The 24227-nt window shown below is 35.9% G+C and overlaps 2 protein-coding genes and 1 pseudogene across 2 annotated transcripts; all 3 read left to right on the top strand.

Moving 5' to 3' along the window:
- The first annotated feature begins 2371 nt into the window (after positions 1-2371).
- On the top strand, positions 2372-5549 carry LOC138311072 (uncharacterized). The gene is made up of 2 exons (XM_069252510.1): positions 2372-2478; positions 3179-5549. Exon 2 carries the CDS (start codon positions 3194-3196, stop codon positions 5180-5182), a length of 1989 nt encoding a protein of 662 aa, XP_069108611.1. The 5' UTR covers positions 2372-2478; positions 3179-3193; the 3' UTR covers positions 5183-5549.
- Positions 5550-6223: 674 nt separating this feature from the next.
- Positions 6224-9496, top strand: LOC138310024 (short-chain collagen C4-like; annotated as a pseudogene).
- Positions 9497-11267: 1771 nt separating this feature from the next.
- Positions 11268-23974, top strand: LOC138310999 (uncharacterized). The gene is made up of 3 exons (XM_069252413.1): positions 11268-11404; positions 21448-21723; positions 22863-23974. Exons 1-3 carry the CDS (start codon positions 11311-11313, stop codon positions 23516-23518), a joined length of 1026 nt encoding a protein of 341 aa, XP_069108514.1. The 5' UTR covers positions 11268-11310; the 3' UTR covers positions 23519-23974.
- The last annotated feature ends 253 nt before the right edge of the window (positions 23975-24227 follow it).

The raw sequence follows: 24227 nt of genomic DNA, 5'->3' as shown, positions 1-24227 counted from the left end.
AGAACCCATTTATTAAAATAAATACGGTTTTAAAAAAATAGGTCCGTTTTTCTCGACCGCCGAGTTCATACCCTTGATACTATAATATATATATATGTATACTGTTAGTTAAAAAAAGTCGTGCCAGGTCCCTGTGATACAGTTGCACTATATGCCCCTATTGCATGATCGTAAAAGGCGACTAAATTTAGGATCTTATCTTTTCTCTTCTTCCTTACTGACTTTATCTTTCCTAATGCCTCCCTTGGCACCGCCTCACTTTTGGCCTTGAGTTGAGCGTTCGCCCCTGTGAGGAAGGCTCTGGGTTCTGTCCCCTGGCCGAGACACACCAAAGTCTATAAAAGTGGTAGTTTCTGCTCCTGCCTAGCGCTCAGCATACAGGGAGTGGGACGACTGGTTCGCCCGTTGTCAGTATAATGTGACCGGGTGGGGTGTGTTCCTTGGTGTCTTCGGCGGCATGCTTCAGTGATATAGCACTATAAAAAGGGCAACAGTTCCACTATACAAGAAGACACAACATGAATATACCACAGTCTCCCAAAACACGCACCTCGCTCAACATACACGCAACACACCGCATACATGGGAGGCCGTCCTTACATGACCATAGCTGTTAATAGGACGTTAATTAATCAAACAGGAAATTTTATTTTGAAAAAAAATATTATTATAGCCCAAATTACAAAATGGAATGTCCACAGTACTATCCTGATACATGTATAACTTTGAAACATTTCTCATGCGTGGTAACCCACCGCCTTGTTACTACAATGACCTATTCGTGTCACCCACCATTTACAATTCAAATTGTCTAAAAATGTTTTGTCATTGTATAATATAGATGACCGAATTACAATTCAGTAGTTGTATCACCTATTTCTTCGTACAACAGTAAAGCGTTCTTCGTTCTTGGGTTTCACTACGCGACGTGTTGATGAAATATTGAGAGATTTTTTTCTGCACTCACCCTCCAATTATTTGAATGTTTGCTGCAATGACACAAATTTGAGCAAAAATGTAAACATGGGTATATTTGGTAATAATGTCCGACGTCTGTAGACCTTATAATTGAGACTTTTGTTTGTTTGTTTGATTTATTAACGTCCTATTAACAGCTATGGTCATGTAAGGACGGCCTCCCATGTATGCGGTGTGTTGCGTGTATGTTGTGCGAGGTGAGTGTACTGGGAGACTGCGGTATGTTCGTGTTGTGTCTTCTTGTATAGTGGAACTGTTGCCCTTTTTATAGTGCTATATCACTGAAGCATGCCGCCGAAGACACCAAGCAACACACTCCACCCGGTCACATTATACTGACAACGGGCGAACCAGTCGTCCCACTCCCGGTATGCTGAACGCTAAGCAGGAGCAGAAACTACCACTTTTTTAGACTTTGGTGTGTCTCGGCCAGGGGACAGAACCCAGAGCCTTCCTCACAGGGGCGAACGCTCAACTCAAGGCCAAAAGTGAGGCGGTGCCAAGGGAGGCATTAGGAAAGATAAAGTCAGTTAGGAAGAAGAGAAAAGATAAGATCCTAAATTTAGTCGCCTTTTACGATCATGCAATAGGGGCAGCAGGTACAATTCTAACGCCCTACCTGCAGGCCATATTTTGATACATAAGACCCATTGAGTTCGGAAGCTTACCGTCTCGTTTCTCCCGAGGCGCCTCGGTTTTCTGCATGGCAGACATTTTGTCTGTTCGTGGAATCGCCACTTCAAACCACATGATTACCGACAGTGTCTAACTAGCATGTAGCTAGTACAGGCGAAAATGTAAAAAAAATTCGGTAAATACGTGTAACCACATGATCATTGAACATATATGGAAGTGTTTTGTTTACAAATATGCATTACTGTGATGAATTTAAAACAATTCCTAACACCGACAAGTTAGATTTTTGTTTTAATTGTTTTAACCTTTATTCATAATTGTTGAATTTTAACGTTTATACAATTTTCATGTATATGTATTTGTAACAAAGTGAGAAAAATATGAGAGCATACCGTGCAGTTAATTGCTTGTTTGTTAAATTTAGTTTTATAGCCTCCATATTAGTGTAAGTGTCGTGCGATAGTCCTTAACACGATGTACAAACCACACCGACCCTCTCTGTTTACAACACAGTCATTTTAATCTTTATTATTAAACGTTAACGAGAAATCGACAAATGCATGCTATACAAAAGATGTACAATGCATAAAACGCCACCTTCCACAATACAATGACAGTATACAAAGTGTGTGAGAGAATATTGTGTATGTGTATATATCATGTGTGTAGGTACTCGGCTTAACCCATTCACCCCTGAAAACACATTTAGACTCGCCTTTTAATCACGATTAGAACAGTCCATTATCAATGATCAGGGGTGGATGGTTTAAAGTAAAGCGATGACCTTAATCGAATGTGCCAGCCACGATCTGATGGTAGACCTCTTTGTCCAGCTGCATCTCAAATACTTGAGATTATAGTTAGGTAAGTATGTATTCAATTTCATTATCCTTAAAATGTGAATGAGAAGATGGTAATACTAGAGTATCTTCACTATAACAGCAGACGGTAGTGTAGCCGACAATCACTCCGTGTTTACATGGCGGTCGATCGATGTTACATTTACCTGTGAGGGAAAGAGTTCAATGCGCTGTAATTGTATTTAACAAAATAGGTATACATCATGACCGCCGTATTTTATTGAATAAGTCAGAATAAATATAAAGGGGTTTATCATTTGTCAAAGGTCAGATGTTGACAAACTTGGGAATCGCTAATCATTCAACCCATATTCATGTTTACATTATAATATCGGACACAGCGGTATATCGATTTACATTTACCTGCCTAGAATCAAGTCTACATGTGATAAATGTGATGTTACGTTACTGAATAGTATTAAAAGACTCTTTTATATGTGGATATGAAACATATTAATGGTTTGTACGAGATGGTCACAAAATGTAGCAAAACCTGAGGTTTCCCGATAGTTTTACATTTTGTGATACTGAGGGTAGAATATCCCTATCCACATAATAATACATGAGTCATTTTCTCTCATATCTCGACGTTTAGGACGTTATGTTGAGAAATAAGTTTAAATTATCCATGTTTACATATTGACATTGTGATATCCCATTGTTTGTATTCTTTAAATAATTAAAATACTTTAAATGTTTTACAGATCGGTTAGCGTAAAATGGCCGGATGTCCAGATCAGCTATGCATTCAAATGAACAACGTACTGGATGCATATGGAGTATCTAAAACATTTACAGAGTTTCGGAGAAGAATGCTTTATGATTCTGAAATAGATTTACACACTTGTATGGGCGACAGAATGCTAGCGTTTTGGTCAGGAAGTAAACGGGACGCGTTATGTCCTATTTCAGATACGGAGTCAGATTTTGACGTAGTAGGTGTTTTGCCGGCAATTTTGACAACCGATACTACAGTTCAGAGGGAAAGATGCTTATCTTTATTTGACAGCAATTTAAACGAACATTTACCAGTGTTTCGATTAGAAAGGACTTCTTATCCGGGATACTATTATCTTAAGCTCTTAAGTAGTAATCCTGACTCGGCATATATAAAACAAATCGTGATGCCGTGTTGCACGTCATTTAGAGGCGGTACATACATAAGCAACGTCTTTAAAGAAACCTCCGTTTCCAACACGACTGATTTTGAAATCCATGGTCCAGCTCTTCAGACAGTTGTAAACGTTAATGAAATCTTAAATTCATTTGACAATGTGAAGGCATTCCATTGTTCATATCTACCAACGGATTATGATGAGTGGTTTCATAGATCACGGGCGCAAGGCTGGCCTCCAAAACATATAATAGAATCTACGAAGAATTTAGGATGCCTTGTTGTATGCGTTGGCCATCCGTTCAGTGAAACGCGACCGTTAGAATGGCGTCTTTCTTTGAACAGAACAGAATATTTACTTACAAAGACATTCAATCACATCCAAATGAAATGTTATGTAATGTTAAGATTGGTCTTGAAATGGCTTATACAACCGAAATTGAAGGAAACCTTAAGTTCATACCATATGAAAACTGTGATGTTCTGGATGTCAGAGGAAAAAGAGAAGCAGTTCTGGGGACCCGCGAACTTAGCAGAGTGCTTCCTGCATTCCTTAATTAAATTACGAAGTTTTGTTGTAAATAAAAACTGTCCGAACTATTTTCTAACTCACGCTAATTTGCTGGAAGGAAAGTTAGACGACGAAAACGTTTACCATGATACACTTAGGATTATTGACGATATCATCGCAGAAGGAGCCGGGGTTGTATATCAGTGCCTTCCGTTGAATGTTCACTTAACCAGTCCATATTGTTTCCATGGCAACGCAGAACAATATGAGTGTTTACGTCACCATCTGTTTGCAGAAAGGGTGACAGAGATGATTGGAGCATTATACGACTCCATAGTAACATCAAATATAAAGTCAGATACCTACAAACTATGTCGCTTTGGTTTTGTGGACTGGCATGTTATCAATGAAAAATACAATGATTCGATTTTAGATTCTTTAACGTTTTCGTCTATATCGGTATGTTTAGAAATGGGACTTCCAAACAAACCTCTCTACACCTGGCATAGAAAGCAAATCGAAAAGCTTCGAGGAAACGGACATGTTGCCCGAATCAAATTAGCGACATACTTTTATTACAGAAGACGTCTTTGTTATTGTATACCTCTCCTGTGGCTGGTCATCAAGTCTCTGGAGTCAAGTGGAGAATTCCAGGTTTGTACACAGGGACAGCCTTGTGTAAAAGACATCGTTAAAATCGAGGGAGTCGAGTGCATCTACCTCACTCAGAACAAGAAAGGATTTCGTGTGTCTGAAATAGTGTTCAGTCCCTGTGACAAGCGTCTGATCCCGCCGGATCTACAGGATGAGATGGGGCGACCAAAAACTGTAAATGGTACACATTACGAAGGCTGGGTGTTTGTCGACTCTATAGTGTACGCGTACTACCTACTGATCGTGACGCTTCATGACATGCATAGATACAGTTGTATCAGCTCGCTATTCAGGCGGTTCGAGAATGTCTGTACACAACAACCTGGCACAATCCGTATTTTCAGGAAAGACATTGCAAAACGTCTATACGAACACGCCTATATATTAGTGTGGGCTGCCACCAAAGGTTTTACCAAACTTTCACATTAATACTGTTTTACTTATTGTAATTATAAATTTAGATTCATCATGTGATAATTTGTTTGTTTAAATAACAGTTAAGGTCATTGATGTACGACCTTTCATGTGTGAAGTACGTGGTGCGTGTTTTGGGAGACTGCGGTTCATTCATGTTGTGGTTATTATTAAGTTCTCCCAATGGAACTTATTTGGCCGTGATGAATACAAGCACTACATTTTCTTTAGAATCAATTCGTCCTTGTCAAAAATGTGGAGGTACATTTATAAGATGTATTTATAAGATAGATCAATGAAAAAGGTCATCGGAACATGGCCCCTTATGGAATGTTGTCAGATCCTCTATGGAAAGGAATTATACAAAGATCTGTAAGCTACACATTGTATACAGTTACTGTTTTGATATTATATATGTTGAACTATGTAAATACATGAATATAAAACTATCATAAGCGTATCATTTCACTCACTTCACCCATGACAAATCTATCATATACATGTACAAGTAATGTATCAAAATATCACTTATGACCAGAGTAGATAATCTTAATCAATGGAGTCGCTAATACGATGTCAATAGATAAATCGAGCTTGGATGCGCAAAAAAACACCATTAAAGAAATATAATATGGCACACAGTTGCAGCTATATGGCATTGGTAATGTATTGCACAATAAATATATTACGTTGCGTTTGTAAAATCGTATGAAGCTTAACAGGAAAATGCAAAGTTTTTTTTCGAAATCCAGAACTGCTTCTGCAACATTGTGACATTAAATTTGGATATTTATTTAAAAGATGAGCATTGCCTGCATGTTATAATTGAACCAAAGAAAAGGAACACGTTTAAAATAGGTGATATCTACTTACTATGTAACGTTTGTTGCTGAAAATGATATACGAATTCTAAAAGAGTTTGAACAAATCTCTTTATGAAGCAGAAATATGGAGAGGGTCGTAATGATAAACAGATTTAAAGCATAATGTAGTACTACAAAAACAAACGAACTGTTGTAGAATGGTGTTTGTGTGGTTTGTATTAAAATTAGTCATATGACCAATCTTAGCACAAAATCAAAAGAGGGTAAGGTTATGCTTGCAAAAATAAGAAAATTTGATCGAGGACCATATGTTTTATATGAAATTCGACAAACATATGACCTAGGGTATCTTGTATCAAAGTATTGTGAACAGACTGGCCCCTTTTTTGCCACCAATTTTCAAAACTGTTATTAATTATTTATTTTTTTGGATTTGACATATTTAGTACATCCCTAATTAAATTGTATATTGCAGCTTCAGTTGTCACATGTATGGTAACCACTCAATATATGCATAAATTATGAAAATGTGGAAATTTTGACAATTTGGACTATTTGGTTTGGTGCAAAGTTATTGTTTAAGAAACCATAGAGCGCATCCTTGAACAAAAGAACTTAAGGTGGCCTTTTTTAGATTCATAGACAAAAAAGTAACAAAACATAACCAAAATTGTCAAAATTTAAACGACTTAAAAACAAAGAAGATATTTTAGAACACCTTTGCGTACTTTTCACTTTAAAGAATGTTTTAAAATAGAAACATTGTTTTTTTTTTTTTTTTTTTTTTTTTTTCAATTTAAAGTTTGACCCTAAATGATACTGCTTGTCGTCGGGCCATTATAAACAAATGAGTTTTTATATGGGTATTGAGAGGATCAGGGAGATTTGATTGCTAACAAATTGCATGAGCCTTAACGGTCATCTAAATGTTGACACAAAATATTATAGTCACAGTATACTGTAACAATTAAGGCGATACAAGGAACTCCTTGGTGTGAGTTTCTGAAATATTTGATGACTTGCCTTAAATGTAGTTAAAGGTCATTCACTTGAACAAACTTGGTAGCCCATCATCCTAGTATGCTGCTGGCCCAATATCAGGTATCTTTGTCTCTTAGGTATTGACCATGAATGAAAGTCAATGTCATTTATTTCAACTTGGTAGTCCTTCATCCCAGCAGCATGCTACAGGCCCAATATCAGTTTCTTGGGTCTTTCGGTTATTGAGAAAGAAGTCATTTGAATGACCCTTTGGGTCAGATAACCTAACAAAATAGACAATGTGTAATCGTATTGGGCTTAGCAAGTATAAGGATGTAAGGAAATACTTATTTTGATATCATTTTACAATTCCTGTTGTTTTTATTTCACTGTCATTCAGCTGAAAGGGCCACCACCTACATTCGTTGGGGACGGGAGGACTGCCCTGGAAATACTACAGACTTGGTTTATTCTGGTAATTATCATACTTTATCATCTGCTACTTTGCAGGTAGGGCGTAGGCTCACACGAGTAGACAAAACGTCACTCATAAAATTTTCACTGGGTTTGAAACAATATCATTTCATAAAAATAATTATATATATTCAAAATAAATCGAGAATTTCTAAGAGTGCCAAGAGCTATATATGTTATATACGTCTTTGAAATTTAATGTACAATCGATCCTTAATATTCCTAGTTATCCTATAATTTGGATAATACCCTAAAATCTCAAAACTAAGCCGGAATCGAAAGTACATGTAAGCCTTTGAACTATTGCTGTCAAATGTATCTTGAAAATATACCGGCTTTGAAAATAGTCCGCACTTCATGGTAAGTTTTTTACTCTTTACAGGAAAATTATCTCAAAAATTAGCCGACATGTACGGTGGCTGGAAAAGGACATGAAAAATAAACGCAAAGCGATTGCGTGTGAACGCAATAATTATTGTGCGTGAACACAATAGTCTGACAATTAACTGTCAATTACTCAAGGATAAATTATTGTGTACACACAATATTAATGCGTTCACACGCAATAAATATTGCCTTTCCCAGCCACCGTAGACAGGTAATAATAAAACATTTTTTCTCTCATACCTACGGGTGTGATACTGGTTGATCTGATGTAATACACTCATGTCGGTTGAGACTGTATTACATCTGTACATGGCTGCCCATTCAATACAATCTCGTGACTTTACTATGTCACCAAATGTACTATCTTCTCGGTATGATTTAAACGTTATTTTCATAAACTAGACTGGGTTTACTAAAAAAACCACAAACAATGGAAAGTATGTTTAACATATGAAAGGTTTCATGTATGGAGAATATATATTTGTAGTCGTGGATTTGTTCGATCTTTATTCAAAATGGCGGAATATCATAATGGTAAAATTATAGTAAAGACGTCTAGGTATGAGAGAAAAGTATGTAGATGGATATGAAGAATAGCATATTCAAACTTCGGGTATTACAACATTGTTTGACCCTCAGTTAGAATATCCCTACCCTTCATAACCACATATGGAAAAGTCTTATACCTGTAGTATCACCTCACGTTCTATAAGCATTCGTTACGGATGGCCACTTTCGCATTTAATCTGTTCATTTGGTTTAGATACGTTATTGTTGTGTCTCTTTGCGATCGGGTGTTGATGCAAAACGTATCTTAATGTTAACGCTAATGGAAACAGACACATTAATTTTATCAAAATTAATTATCATTTTGTTCTCATTTATCATTTATTGAATTTTAGTATACAAGTTTCAAAACTATTTAAATGTTTGTTTTGAAAGCTGATGATAAATTGCACGCATTAGTTTTGATATACAGAGTGGAATCGACATTCGCACTTTTAATGAAGCAGATATCGTAGTGCCTTGTATAGATACTATGCTGCAGCAAAATGGTACAACGGTTGATACTAATTAATTATATGAACGACTTTCTAACTGTATAATGAGATATAACGAAGTTAATGGTCTTTTTTATAATTTACAGTCATGCCTATTTATCTTAAGGTTACGTCGGCGGATCTCACTACTCTCACAAAGGAGCCGCGGTAGATTTTGTGTGTCTTCCTAAAGATCCCTCTTGGGGACTTAAAGCAGGTAGACCTGCGCATAGTGGCGGGTTTATGTATGGTGCCGAGTATGAAGATACCGTAGTCTACAATGTTCCTGACAAAAAAGGGAAGTTCCATGTGCCGTATGCCGTCAATCAAGTCATTCTACCACAGTTATGATCCCCGCGCGCACCACGTGCTACCCCGGATGGACGGAAGCATACCACGGATACTTATCGTCTGGATATCATGATCACGCTGCTGCTACACAATATGTGTGTGTAGACGAGAATCCACAGACTGTTGTTGGGGGCGCAAATACAGATGATAACGGAAAACTTTTCTACGCTGTGCGAACAAGATGTGGCTCATTGAAATGTCCACCGTATGAGAATGACAAGGTTCTGTCATGTGTCGTGTGTTTGAAGTAGTTATGTTAAGAAATAAAAGGTTGAAGTAATCGGTGGTCATATAAGGACGGCCTCCTGTGTGTGGTGGATGTCCTATGTTTTGGGAGGCTACGGTACATTCCTGTTGTAAAGGAGACACAAATGACCCTTTTAATCTGATACAGTGGAACTCTGTTATTACGAAATCGAAGGGACCGAGATAAAACTTAGAGTTATCCGAGTGTTCAATTTTAGCGAGTTCTTATGTCTACTGACTATCTCTTTACTTGCTATATATAGGCTAGTTACATGTCATAAAACGATGTGAACAAGAGAGATGTCAAAATCGACAATGGTAGTTTCAAAATTATAACAAGAAAACCTAGAGATATATTTTGAAATGACGGCAGATTTATGAAAAAGAAATCGACATTTTCGGCGATCCCGTTGTCAAAAAATCTAATTTCGAGTTATAAGAACACTTTATGTATGATTTTTGTCATTCGGACCCAAAATTTACTTCGCATTATCCGAGTTCTTCCGAGTTTTTGAATTCGAATTATCCGAGTTCTTTAAACATAGATTAAGAGGGAATTCGGCAGGGACCGTCAAAGTACTTCGCATTAAGCAGGTTTGTCGAATTATCCGAGTTCGTATCAACACCAAGTTCCACTGTACACCAAACATGCACATAAAATGTTAATATGAAACAATATCAAAGTATTTTCGCAGTCGACACCGAGACGATGACAATTTGTGCAATAATTGCAAAATTGAGATATCAAAGTGCATCGCATTGCATATAAACACTTTGAACAGATAGTTATTTAGTCAATAATCATATAAAAATATATATGAATATATTGCTTCAATCTTCATTAAGCAGTGATCCAGTTAAAGTACACTGGTAAAGTACTAATTAAAATTGGTTATTCACTCCTAAAAATGGTATGACCGTGTACTGTTACCCCTAACATTATTTGCATTACGCAACCTAATTATTTTGAGCGCTTGCATCCAGAAATAATATCGGGAGAAACATCAAAATTATAAAAAAAAACATCCAGTCTGAATCAGCTGTGCTTGTTTCCGATAGATATTTGAACAATTAAATTACTTTATACTTTTAACCACATTGGCTCGAACTGAAGTCTGAGTTATACCCCTTACTTTTAGAAAGTTCAAGTACAATTACCCAACCCTCCAAAAATTATCTGGAACACCGAGTTCTTGTTCTTATTTTCCCTTTATCTGTAGCACTGATCAATTGATCTTATTTTTTTTTTAGCTGGATCACTGAGTAATTGTTCTTATTTTCCCATCATCTGCAGCACGGAGTAAATGTTCTTATATTCCGCTGTTATTTCATTTTATATCATTGAAACATACTTTCAAACCTTGGTGATATAAAACGGATAAAGTGAAAATCAGACATCGAACCGACTTTAAGCTTCAATCGATGTTTTGATAAAACAAAAAAACACATCTCTAACACAGAAGGTATGATGATATGTGTATTTCTATCGAACGCACTTGGTTGTTTAAATAATTAAATCATGCTTATTGAAGCGTGTTCACCTGCTGTATTAGCATCAAGGATTTGATATATAAGCATTTATAATATAAAGTAGACAACACAAGGCTATGACAGATAAACGAACTAAGATGAAATGATAATACGGTAATTGGAATAATATTAAAGTTGAAATAATGCTGATTTCGGGATAATACTGAAGTTGGAATGGTACTGAAATTCTGATAATACTGAAGTTGAAATAATACTGAAATTCTGGTAATATTGAAGTTGGAATACTACTGAAATTTGGATAATATTGATTCAGAAGTTGTAATTACACTTAACTTATACAGAAATCGGGATGGACATGAACTTTTCAAAACAAAGGATGATGAATACGTCACTGTTGATACTACTTCTGCTGATTGGACAATGTCTTGTCGAATTCTGTGGAGGTACGTTATGTTTTATACAAACTATACCTTTTTGACAGTATAGACTACTTAAATGTAGATTGACAGTTCTTATTATACAACTATCTAGGGTCTTATGTAAATCGATAATTTAAAATGCTTCACCGCCGACCGAGCATATGCGATACCCGTAAATTGAATAATAACTGATGTTTATGTGTGTCTTAACAAAAAAAATACATATAAAATACTTTGTTTTGCTTTTTTCACTTTATCTAGGGCATATTACCATGTTTTTTAATATTTTTATCTTGAGGTAAAATAAGGGGCTCAAACTTTTCGATGGTGTAAAGAACTTTTTATAAAGTAAATTTTGTAGTTTAAAACAAATACGTCTGCTTGTATATTTGATAGAGAAAAGACACTATTCGTCAGCGGTGGAGCATTTTTAAAAGCTTCGAAACGGTTTTAAAATGTAAAACAAAATGGAAAATTTTGTAGAGTCGAAAATGTCGAAACTAGTTAACTGTTGATTCTACATTTATCAATCACCCTCTCAACAATTTAATAAAAATAAATTAATTATTAGTTTTCATAACGCACGTCGTCTTCTGTTTCCCACCCGTCCTGATTACCGCGCTGGTCATGGCTATCATTTCGGTAGACGACAAAATTGTGAAAAGAATTCTCACTGTTTATTAAGATTTCGCTTGCATTTTTGCGTTTATTTGGTGCGGTTGCCTTATCTTATTGGTGTGGTTGCCTTATCTTAGGCCACTGGTATATATATTGTTAGGTTGCTATCTATATTTATAATTTTTTCTCTCTCTTGTTGTTTCGGAAAGATAGGGGACCATTGAGGCGACATACACTTATGAATCGATGTTGACCTGTTAAACATTGAACAACTGTTTATAAATGAAGTTGATAGAGAATTTGTATGCGTTAGAAAGTCATATGCGTTTAATATACATTTCTAGTGAAAATAACCACTACATACTTAACACGAATCCCAATCGATAAACGTATCCGTATCTGAACCGATTGAGGGGATGGCGTTTTACTTGATGTTGTTACTATCAATTATCATTTTCGTCCTTTTTTCGGGTTTTGATGTCTTAAATACATAGATCTTAAGAATTTAAAGTTTTAGATCTCAACAAGCCTTTGCCTTTTCTAGCCTCACATTATTCCTTATAATGATAAAGCGTTATTTAACTCTTAGCTGTACAATGAAGTACACCTATGCACGTGTAACAGTTGGTATTTTACCAAAATCGGAGAGAGCATGCGATTTGTACAAAATGCAGTTGTAAATACTGCAATATCTTAAAATCATCTCAACGAATCAAGAAGAGATTTTTATGTGTTAATAAAAAGAGTTTCGAGATATTGATTATCACAATACTTACAATGCATTATTTTTAATTTTACATAGACACATACGAGCTTCAATTGAATTTTGGCAGTACTGCCACAATCATGATGTTAACGCATAAGGTGCAGTGAAATGAGTACATAGGATCAAAGAATGAAGAAAAGTTGTGGTCTATATTTCCATTTCACATAGGTAGTGTTATTAGCCTTTTGCAGATATAATTTTGTCTATATCCACATAAGGCACATAAAAGGATATTTTACATTGTAAAACCTGTGTAACTACTTACACTTACATTTTTATCTGTGCTTTGGAATGATTTTCAGATTTATTAATCAGCATTTACGATTTCAAATTCATTACTGACAACAAAATGTCATGTTGATATGTTGGGCTAGTTTCGTCACATATAACTAACTGTAAGGGCAGAATTGTCGATTAATTTAATATCAGATCATCCTCACTTTTATTGTGAATTATAAAGCGGAAAACTATAAAAAAATCCAATAAAATCAGAGAATAAAGACCATTATTCATAGAATAACGCTTAGATATGTAGTTGGTCAACAAGTACACAATTTAAAATATAATACTGTTACTGCCTTTGAACCATATCACTGAACGCCGAAAGTGTAATACATGATCAAAGACAAATACTCCGCGGCGTCGAGAATCAAAACGTTTTCTCATTGGATGGTTCGTTTACAAGGTGGGCGGGGCCAAATATGGCTTGAAGGGCACGTGGGTTTGGATGTTGCAATTTGGTGTTTGTACCGAAGATGGCATTCATATGTATACATGCATCAGTGATATGTCAACGTGAACAATTACAATATTCTTAGATTGATGAAATTATCGTTGGTGTTATTTTCTTTATTAATCAGTACCCGACTTAGTTTTTCATTATCGACAACATGAATTCGGGAAGGTCAGAGAACTCATGATCTATACATAAAATCAATTTAATTTAATTTCAACGACAATATAAATTACAACATAATTTTAAAATCTAGGTGAATTAGATATCGTTAGGTTTTGAAAATAATTTATAACTTTATTAAATAATATCTAAAGTCGGATAAGTAGCGAACATTTACTTGAAAAAATGGAAACTTTTAAGCTACAAAATTGATAAAAATATTTATGTTTTAGGTAAATGAAATCAAGTTGATTTCAAACCCTCCATTCTACATGCAGATAAGTTGAATTACACATGAAATATATTATCAGTAAGGTTTATGATCAATACGTTTAATCCTAGTTTTAGCCTCCTCGTGCCTATTCTACGAGCAGGAGACACTATGAATTTTTATTAGGTGATTGTCAAAAATCTAGAAAACTATTTTTTACGAATGGGGCTGGTAATTCTTAGTGACGGGACTTTGTATGTGTAGGATGATTTTGAAAGGAAAATTATCATTCTTTCCAGTGGTAGTAGACGTTTTTATGAAGATGTGCTAGAAATGTGTTTTTATAGCCGCTAAAGGTAGGCGCGGTTTAGAAATTTAGCCACAACGTTCAGCTAGAGTTTGATCTTCACCAAATGAGACTTCAATCAATTTGAACTCCGTCTACTTAAAGTTCAGCCCATCATCGCCACCTAAGGGTGTGTGTCACGCGACTATTGTGATGCGTCACTTCATTCAGTACAATGTACACTCGCTATAGTGGTATAGTTTTTTCGTCGTTCACAGACAGGGTTCAATGACAGTAACATATATTTAATATATTCTATAGCTTAAGGTACACTTTTGATAAAGGTTCAGGATAGGCTATGCATGGACTATTTTGATTTTGCTGATCTCCGACTTTTACGGCTGTAATGGACTATTTTGATTTTGCTGATCTCCGACTTTTACGGCTGTAACAAGTTTCGTGGATGCAGTGACGTCACGAGGTTGTCGTATGGGTAGCCATGTAGCCTCAAACGACATGGTGTTCTCTCATATATACGGATGTAAAATGGCTGGTCTCATGGAATTCACCGATGTCGACTGAGGATGTATCACATCGCTGTCAATGCAATAAAGCCTCGTGACGTCACAATGTCCACAAATTAACTATTTTGTCGTAATAATAATAATAATTAGTTTTAACAAGAGATCCCAGAGGGATCTTGGCGCCCACTAAAGAATGATCTATGTCTGACAGTAGAAAGAGGGATATTTTCAAACTTTTTCAAACATACTACATATAAAATTTGAGACTAGTCGCTTCAGTACTCAGTTGCTTCTGAGAAACAACGGAAATAAACTTCAATGATGAAATCGAAGATGGCGGCCGGTTGGCCATCTTATTGACCGATCATAGATCAGTCAGAAAAGGCAGTATGCACAACTAGGGTCCTAGTTGTACATATTGCATTTTGGGACCAATAGGGAAGCTACGTATGACCTTTAGTAATTTCTGAGAAATAGTGGTAACTATCAAAATCCAAGATGGCTGCTTGTCATCTTGTTGACCGATCAGTTACAAAATGCAATTTGCAAAACAAGGGCCCTAGGGAACCTACATATGAAATTTGATACATATCCCTTCAGTACTTTTTGAGAAATATTGGTAACAAACTTAAACTATCAAAATCCAAGAAGTCAGCCTGGCGGCCATCTTGTTGACCGATTAGTCCCAAAATGTAATATGCACAACTAGGGCCCTAGTGGAACATACATGTGGAATTTGATAAAGATCCTTTCAAATCCTTCTGAGAAATAGTGGTAACAAACTTCAACGACCAAAATCCAAGATGGCGGCCAGTCGGCCATCTTGTTGACCGATCGGTCCCAAAATGCAATGTGCATAACTAGGACCTTAGGGGAACCTACATATGAAATTTAAGACAGATATCTTCTGTGCGTTCTAAGAAATAGCGGTAACAAACTCTAACTATCAAAATCCAACATGGCTGCCTGGCGGCCATCTTGTTGACTGATTGGTCCCAAAATAGATTATGTGCAACAGGGGTCCTAGGAGAACCTACATATGAAATTTGAGAAAGATCCCTTCAGCCCTTTTTGAGAAATAGCGGTAACAAGAAATGTTAACGGACGGACCACGGACGAAAAGCGATTTGAATAGCCCACCATCTGATGATGATGTGCTAAAAAACTAAGCTAGTTTTTCTATTAAAAACGCAAAGGAAGGAATTTTCGTTAATTACGGGATTATGACGCAAGTATTATGTATGGATAATTGACCTACAGTCACGATTCTTTTAAAACTTATTCCAAAACGACGGAGTTTCATAGTTGTAAAATTGCTATAAAATGTCGAGGTATTTGTGAACACTTATTCGTTCATAGTGTATATTTAGGGAAATTCTATCCTCGGGGTCACAAAATGTAACACCCGTGGCTTTTGCAACATTTTGTGTCCCTCTGGTAAAGTATCCCTATCCGTCATATCCACATACATATATGAAAGGATGTTATTGTATTCCACGAGATACAACAGTACTAGATAGTAGCAGATAATGGTATATTCAATTAAAAGCTTTGAAATGAAAACAACTGTATATTTTGAAGTAGCTATAGCAAAATAGATATTAACTTCGTCAAACCTATAAATTGAATCATCATGTATTATTCATAGCGCATTAACATCAGTTATCTTTGACGAACTATTCATTCATGCGAAACTCAAAAAACTTTGAAGTACTTATGATAATTGCATATAAATTTTGTCAGACGAAAATATCGGCTTATCCATATACTATTCATGGTGCATTTGCGACATTCATATTTGACGAACTGTTCACACTACTGCAACTTTGCATCTGTCTGGCTCATGTTGTAAATGCTTTCAATATTTAATGGCCACACATAATTTTTAACTCAGGTGACAAAGGACTTTGTTTTGATTGATTTATCTATTAAGAGCCAGAGTTACGTAAGGACGGCCTCCCATGTATGCGGTGTGTAGCTTGTGTGAAGTCCGAGGTGAATGTTTTGGAGGACTACGGTATATGGGTGTTGTGTCACCATTTGGTAGATAAGCTTTTGGCTTAATATGTAAACTATCCTCAATAAACAAAGTGTGTTACTTATATTATCATTGTAAACAAAGTGATCGGTGCCAACATGTCTAAGATATATTTTTATTAAAATCTGTTGTGAACGTGTGTTTGTTTGTTTGATTTATTTACGTCCTATTAACAGCTATGGTCATGTAAGGACGGCCTCCCATGTATGCGGTGTGTTGCGTGGGTGTTGTGCTTGTTTTGGGAGACTGCGGTATATTCATGTTGTGTCTTCTTGTATAGTGGAACTATTGCCCTTTTTATAGTGCTATATCACTGAAACATGCCGCCGAAGACACCAAGCAACACACCACACCCGGTCACATTATACTGACAACGGGCGAACCAGTCGTCCCACTCCCCGTTTGCTGAGCGCTAAGCAGGAGCAGAAGCTACCACTTTTATAGACTTTGGTGTGTCTCGACCAGGGGACAGAACCCAGAGCCTTCCTCACAGGGGCGAACGCTCAAGCCAAAGCCGAACGTGAGGCGGTGCCAAGGGAGGCATTAGGAAAAATAAAGTCAGTTAGGAAGCAAAGAAAAGATAAGATCCTAAGTTTAGTCGCCTTTTACGATCATGCAATAGGGGCAACAGGTACAATTCTAACGCCCTACCTGCAGGGCCATGTTGTGAACGTAATAATGATGTTAACATTAACAGTTAAGAGCGTAATCATGCCGTAATCATCCAATAATATCACTTAATATAGACAGTACAGAACGTTATCATAACACAGCAATCCAATAACGACACATATAATTAACAACTCAAAACATAATCATGGCGCCGTCGCCCAATAACGAAACATCAGGCGCCGTCGTCATATTGACACTTCAGAACGAAATAATGGCACAGTTATTCAATAACAATACATCATTTTAAAACTTCAGAAGACATTTCAGGTCAGAACGAAATCATGGAGCCGTCAACGAATAATGACACATCATATTAACAGTTCTGAACGTATTCATGACGCCGTCATCCAATAACGACACATCACATTAACATTTCAGAATAGAATCAAGACGCCGTCAGCCAATAAATAGAGGTTACACAATGAGTGGTTGTTGAACATGAATTTATTCCACACGAGTGAGTTATTTTTTAAAAGTAACAAAAGATACGAGCTTTAGCGAGTGTCTTTTGTAACTTTTAAAAGAAATAAGTTTCGAGTGAGGAAAAAATTCACTATATAACAACCACGAGTAGTGTGACCTGTTTCTACCACAATCATATTCGATTTAACCGATATAAATAAGGCAGGGGTACGGTAACGTGTATTTACCGAAATATGCAAATAAGGTGTAGTAATATTATTTCATCAGCAAAAAGACACTAATTAGTATTCAAAAGTCATCGTTAGATAGATAATCCATCGGTATCATTTTTTTCTAATTGTGACCATCTTTAGGGTTAAAGATGCTCCACCGCCGACAGAGCATAAATGATATTAAATCGTGTATATATATATGTCTAATTAACACACACAAAAAATATAAAATAATTTATTTCGCCTTTGGTGCATGCGCAATCATTACTTCATTCCATATAGGATAAAGTGCCACAGAATTTCTTCGGGATGCAATTAATTATTTTTCGTATTTTGAACTTGAAGTAAAATTAGAAGCTCTAACTTTTCAATGGCGGTAATGGTGTAAAGTAAATGTAAGTAACTTTTGTAACTGAAGAAAAATACTAAATCGTATGCTCTTGTTTTTGATAGTGAAAAAATACCATTTGGCAGCGGTGGAGCATCTTTAAATAAAATTTAACGTTATATTCAGTTCAAATAATCATAGGTGCTTCCAGAAAGTAAAACTCAATGTCAGACTACATGTATTCATGTAAAAGCATTCGCACGACACGGCATCGTCTATTTCCCGCCAGATAATCATCAAGCCATTACCATCAAGATCAAGTTCGTTTCCTACACGTTAAATCTACGAAACTAATCAGTCAAATTATTGTCCTTCAAGATGCATTTTTAGTCCTAAAGGTCAATTTATTTTGACACAACAACCTCGACGCATACGCTTTGCAACAGCAGTTTTGACGTCAAGCGACGATCAGAACATTGCATGACGTCATCTGATTATTGATGACGTTGACAATAATGATATGACACGGAGAAACAAGTACATGTAGTTCGGTCAAAGTTCACCATGTCAGCCAATAAGAATGCGTACATAGTTTATACCACGTGTGGTATAAACAAATTGTGAATGAACAGTTTTCTTGTATAGTGGAACTGTTGCCCTTTTTATAGTGCTATATCACTGAAGCATGCCGCCGAAGACACCAAGCAACACACCCCACCCGGTCACATTATACTGACAACGGGCGAACCAGTCGTCCACGAACATACCGCAGTCTTCCAGTACACTCACCTCGCACAACATACACGCAACACACCGCATACATGGGAGGCCGTCCTTACATGACCATAGCTGTTAATAGGACGTTAATAAATCAAACAAACAAACAAACAAAGAATGAACAGTTGCAGTGTTTATTCAATGTCCTGAGAGTTGAATAACACCGCTTATTGTGGTAGAAAGACACATTTTATTAACAACTCAGAACGTAATCATGGCGCCGTCATCCTTGGAATAATGGTGCCGTCATCCAATAACGACACATCATATTAACTGTTCAGAACGTAATCACGACGTCGTTATCCAATAAAGTCAAATTATATTAACAGCTCTGAAAGTAATCATGACGCTGTCATTCAAAAAAAGACACATTTTATTAACAGTTCAGATCAGAATCAAAACACCGTCATCCAATAACGACACATCATATTAACAGTTCAAAACGTAAAGATCAGTTTATAATGCAACATCAAGATATTATAAGACTCTCCAATATCTTGACGTGTTATTGAAATTTTACAACTATGATAACCCGAATTTTGAAATAAGCTTTAAGAAAACTGTTACTGCAAGTCAATTCTGCATACAGAACAATTACGTGATATTTTCAACGCAACTCCCGTGGTTTACATGTTTTGTAGAAAAACCAGCCAAGTCTTTAAAGAAAATTACAAAAATTGTAGCCATGAAATACAACCTCAGGCGACATTAGTGTTTTACATTTCACCAAACAGTATTATCACCGTAGGTGTCAAGGAAATATAAGTATACAATACAATTATGATTAGACTTCTACAATAAATGTTATTTTGAAATAACATGTTTGCTGCAGAAAATTTGAATTTTTAGTATTTGAATTACGAATGGTAATTTCAAAACAGTAACAAAATTAGTAATTTCCACAGCAACGAATTACTTATTTTACACTTATTTACAGTTGTATTACCATCAATATTTTGAGCTTCTTATTTTACTAAAAAAAGAAATTAATCAATTACATAATTATGTAATTGAATTATGATAACAATCGATTTAACTATGCCCTGTATGAAATGAGGAACAGATTGCGCGGACAACAAAATCAAAATATAATTACATCTTATATATTTTTGTTGTTATGATACATACATAGTCGTGATTGAAAGTAAAATTTGGACAAACTGGTAACTATTCTTAATGCTTTGTCGGCAGCGGAACATCTTGGAAGTCGAATAGTTTAAACAATATATTACTCAAGTAAACTCTCATATACATACACATACAAATACATTTGGGTTCGGACTTAATTTTAAGTAAGTTTAAAGATGGTATCAAGTTTTCTCCAAGTCATCTTTTTGTTTGGTCTTAAACCTTAATTATAACATACGTTCAGGTGGAATCTGTCAATCGTGTTATATTGTTTTGTGTTCAAATACCATAATACATACGCCAGTTATCAGCGTATGTACGGATTATTATTCATGTTGTATCGCTATAACTTTTCCTACATCATCAGACCGTTTAGTTCAAAAATCCTGGGGTATCATTTATATTCATCCGGGTGGGATGTGCTAATTGGTGTATTTGTAGACATGTTTCAGTGAGAAAACGTTATCAAAAAGACAGAAATAGACAACACGAATATTCCAGAATAATTCAATTTTGCTTGTTACGAGCATTTTCATTGGCTTAAAAATTTACTTTATCAGCCCATAAAGGAAAAAATGGCGTCGCCGTTTATAACGTTGCTTCTGATTGGCTGAGATGACGGCGTAATGATTTCATAGACAAAATAGTCCCAAAATGAATTTTAAATGTTGAAGAGATTATCTTTAGTAAATTGAATTATAAGGATTAATTTGAATAGATTTTTTATGTTATGGAGATATAACACAAAAATCTGAGTGTACTCTCATCATAAACCGCTTCGCGGTTTATTTAGAGTACACTCAGATTTTTGTGTTATATCTCCATAACATAAAAAATCTATTCAAGTTAATCCTTAAGTATCTCGACACACATATAACATAATACAAATATACCACCCTGTAATGATATTTGCTGGTATTACAGTAAGAAGTATACGGATAAATATAGGAGAGACCATTATTTGAATAATAATTCATATTTTCTATTTTCGCGTATTGAATACTGCATTTTAAAATGAATAAATACTACCATGATGTGCAGGAGAGAGCTAGAATGCTTTAAAGGTTTTCAATAACAATATTATGATATCTGTAAACAAGATCATCGCGTGGCTTTTAATTCTGTTAACAGTTATACGATAATGCATTTTGATATTATGATTTAATAAATATATTTTTTACAATTTCAGCATCTAAGGTTGTGAATGTCTGCGAAGAAAGCAGTTATACACTAACGTGTACCAATGGGATAATAATAAATAGTGCTAGATATGGACGGTTCGATCAGATGACTTGTACACATGAAAAAATGTCTTCAGTCGGATGTGGTAAAGATGTCCAAGGACATATTTGGTTCATATGCCATGGGAAAACCACATGCGAATTGTTACCTTCCAATGGATTATACCACGATCCATGTCCGGGCACACACAAGTATCTGGAGGTCAACTACACTTGTACTGAAGGTAATTAATAACAAAAATCAGCTAAGATTTTAAACAACATCAATAACTGATGGATATACTAACTATTGGCAATGGACCAACATATAATGCTTGGGTGAATCGTTGACATTAGCCAATTTTCAAATATATTTCTCTATCGCCGAGCATTGAAATAAACTTGATAACAGAAAAAATATGCTTTGGATTCGTTCGGTTTATTACTTAAATGTACTAATAAAAAACAGTGTGTGCCCTGTAGGTATGGCGTAATAATTATACTTGCTGCCCTATTACAAAAGCGATTAAATTTAGGAAATTATCCTTTGGTTGAAAGATATGGGTTCTGTTCCCTGGCCGAAACACACCAAAGTCTATAAAAGTGGCAGCTCAGACTCATAATTAGCGCTCAGCATAAAGTGAATGGGACGACTGGTTCGTCAATTGCCAGTATATGTGACCGGGTGGGGTGTGTTGTTTGGTGTCTTTGGCAGCATGCCTCTGTGACATAGTACTGTAAAAAGGACAAAGGTTCCACTATACAAAAGAACAACATAATTACACAACAGTCTCCCAAAATATACACACCTCGTACTCCATTCACGCAGCACACTGCATACATGGAGGGGCTTACTTTCATGTCTAGATCTGTTCATTGAATGTTAATTTAATCAATCAAACAAACAATAGTCAGTTTAAATATATCTTTAAATTACTGAGCATTTAAGTAAACTTAACATAAGAAGAAGATGCTTCTGTTTGCTTTATTGGATTAACGTTCTTTTAAAAGTCAGTGTCATAGAAGGACAGACCTCCATGTGTGAAATATGTGGCGGTGTATGATGTATGCAAGTTTAGTTCTGTGGTATATTTGTGTTGCATCTCCCTGCAATCGTAGAACTCCTGAGAGGAAGATGTACATGGATTCATCCCATAACCTACTCTGAAAGGCATCAACCTTAACACCTCAGCCCATCACACGATCATTGTTCTGGCAGCCGACAGTCGTCCCAATCCCTTTACGTCTAAAGTTTAAACAAATACAGGTACTACATGTTTCATGCTATTATGGCGATCTAATAGACGATTTCGTATGGTCTACATTATTTCTTTTCATGCTATGGAATATGCTATCGCTGATATCAAAGGGTTTATATTTGCAGAATCAACTACAATGGATTTAACATCGTCCACCATAAAAACAACGACTGCTATAGCTGCCCAAACTACGACCTCCATGATGGCGACCATTCTTACATCTGCAATTACAACAGATCAGCTACGGTCCTCGGCAAAAATACCAGTATCCTTCACCACTGGATCTACAGAATCAACGTTTGAACTCACAACTCAACTGGAGGCTTTCTCAGGCAGATCTTCAGAAATAACCTCCGAACTACAACATTCCTCGGCAAATGCCCTTGGACCGCATACGTCTTCGGAAATAACTACAACAGTAACAAGGGATGAGACCTCGGATAGAAACAACTCATCAGTGTCATTCAAACCGACTATAACCAGTTGCAAATGCCGTTGTAAATATGTTTACGTAAATGAAACATGCTCTGAGGGAGATCGATCTTGTATGATTGAAGCGCTAAAACAGGAATTGATGGTCCAAAAATCAGCGCTGTCTTCATATAAAAGGCAGAAAATCAGTGTTTATGATGGGCGAACATCCTCGACTGTCATGGGAGTTTCTGGGGTAGCGATCATTGGAAGTATTATATCATTGGCTGTCATACCAGATTTCTTAGCGTTGGTGAAGTTTATTTTATGTAGAAGAAGCCAGACGTCAAGAAAGTGCTGTCTGGCCTGAAGCTATTTCCTAACGGAAAGCTTGACTGAAGTTCCATCCTTTAACCAGGCATAAAAAAACCATTTAACATAACAATTACTATAAAACTATACCATAGTGATAAGAAGGATTCTTGTATTTAATATTTTCTTGAACGAAATCAAATAGTATTAACTTTCCAGTTCGGCCTTCTATGTTCGACAAAATTTGAATAGATTAGATGACAACATATCATTTTAATAAATACATCATTCTTATTAAACTTGATTCACAAAAATGAGCAATGGATCACTGTTATACCTTTGTTAATTGCGTGTTTGTTATTATACAATTATCGACCTATTTTCAGGTGGATACGGTGAGTTATCAACCCGAGTAAGTGATATATCATATATTACATTTTATTATTTTCGAGGAATATGATGATATTAACAAATGTTCTTTTTTTACAAAAGTAGTTTATCCATTACATGTAGTACATGTATATGGTAAATATACAAATGGTTCTTTCTAATTTTGCACAGGTATATGTAAAACCGGAATATTTTACAGCTGCATCAACTGCCCGTCTTGCATTCTTGGTCGTTTTCCATAAATTGAAGTTTGCAGTTGATCACCGTTAAACGCAGTAAACTTGCTGCCTTCCGACATGTATATAGTGCTGACTATAATAATGACGTCACAATAGATTATCCCAACGTCATTGAATAAGGAAACTTCCGTTACGCTA

This window comes from Argopecten irradians, chromosome 16, assembly GCF_041381155.1.
Source record: "Argopecten irradians isolate NY chromosome 16, Ai_NY, whole genome shotgun sequence".
Lineage (NCBI taxonomy): Eukaryota > Metazoa > Mollusca > Bivalvia > Pectinida > Pectinidae > Argopecten > Argopecten irradians.
This window is presented reverse-complemented; position numbering and strand designations above follow the sequence as displayed.

What these genes read in the sequence shown, in the direction of transcription:
- LOC138310999 (XM_069252413.1), top strand. Translation starts at nt 11,311, where the DNA reads ATGGACATGAACTTTTCAAAACAAAGGATGATGAATACGTCACTGTTG. An exon ending in TCTTGTCGAATTCTGTGGAG is followed by an intron (nt 11,405 to 21,447) that starts GTACGTTATGTT and finishes TTACAATTTCAG; the next exon opens with CATCTAAGGTTGTGAATGTC. An exon ending in CAACTACACTTGTACTGAAG is followed by an intron (nt 21,724 to 22,862) that starts GTAATTAATAAC and finishes TTATATTTGCAG; the next exon opens with AATCAACTACAATGGATTTA.
- LOC138311072 (XM_069252510.1), top strand. Translation starts at nt 3,194, where the DNA reads ATGGCCGGATGTCCAGATCAGCTATGCATTCAAATGAACAACGTACTG.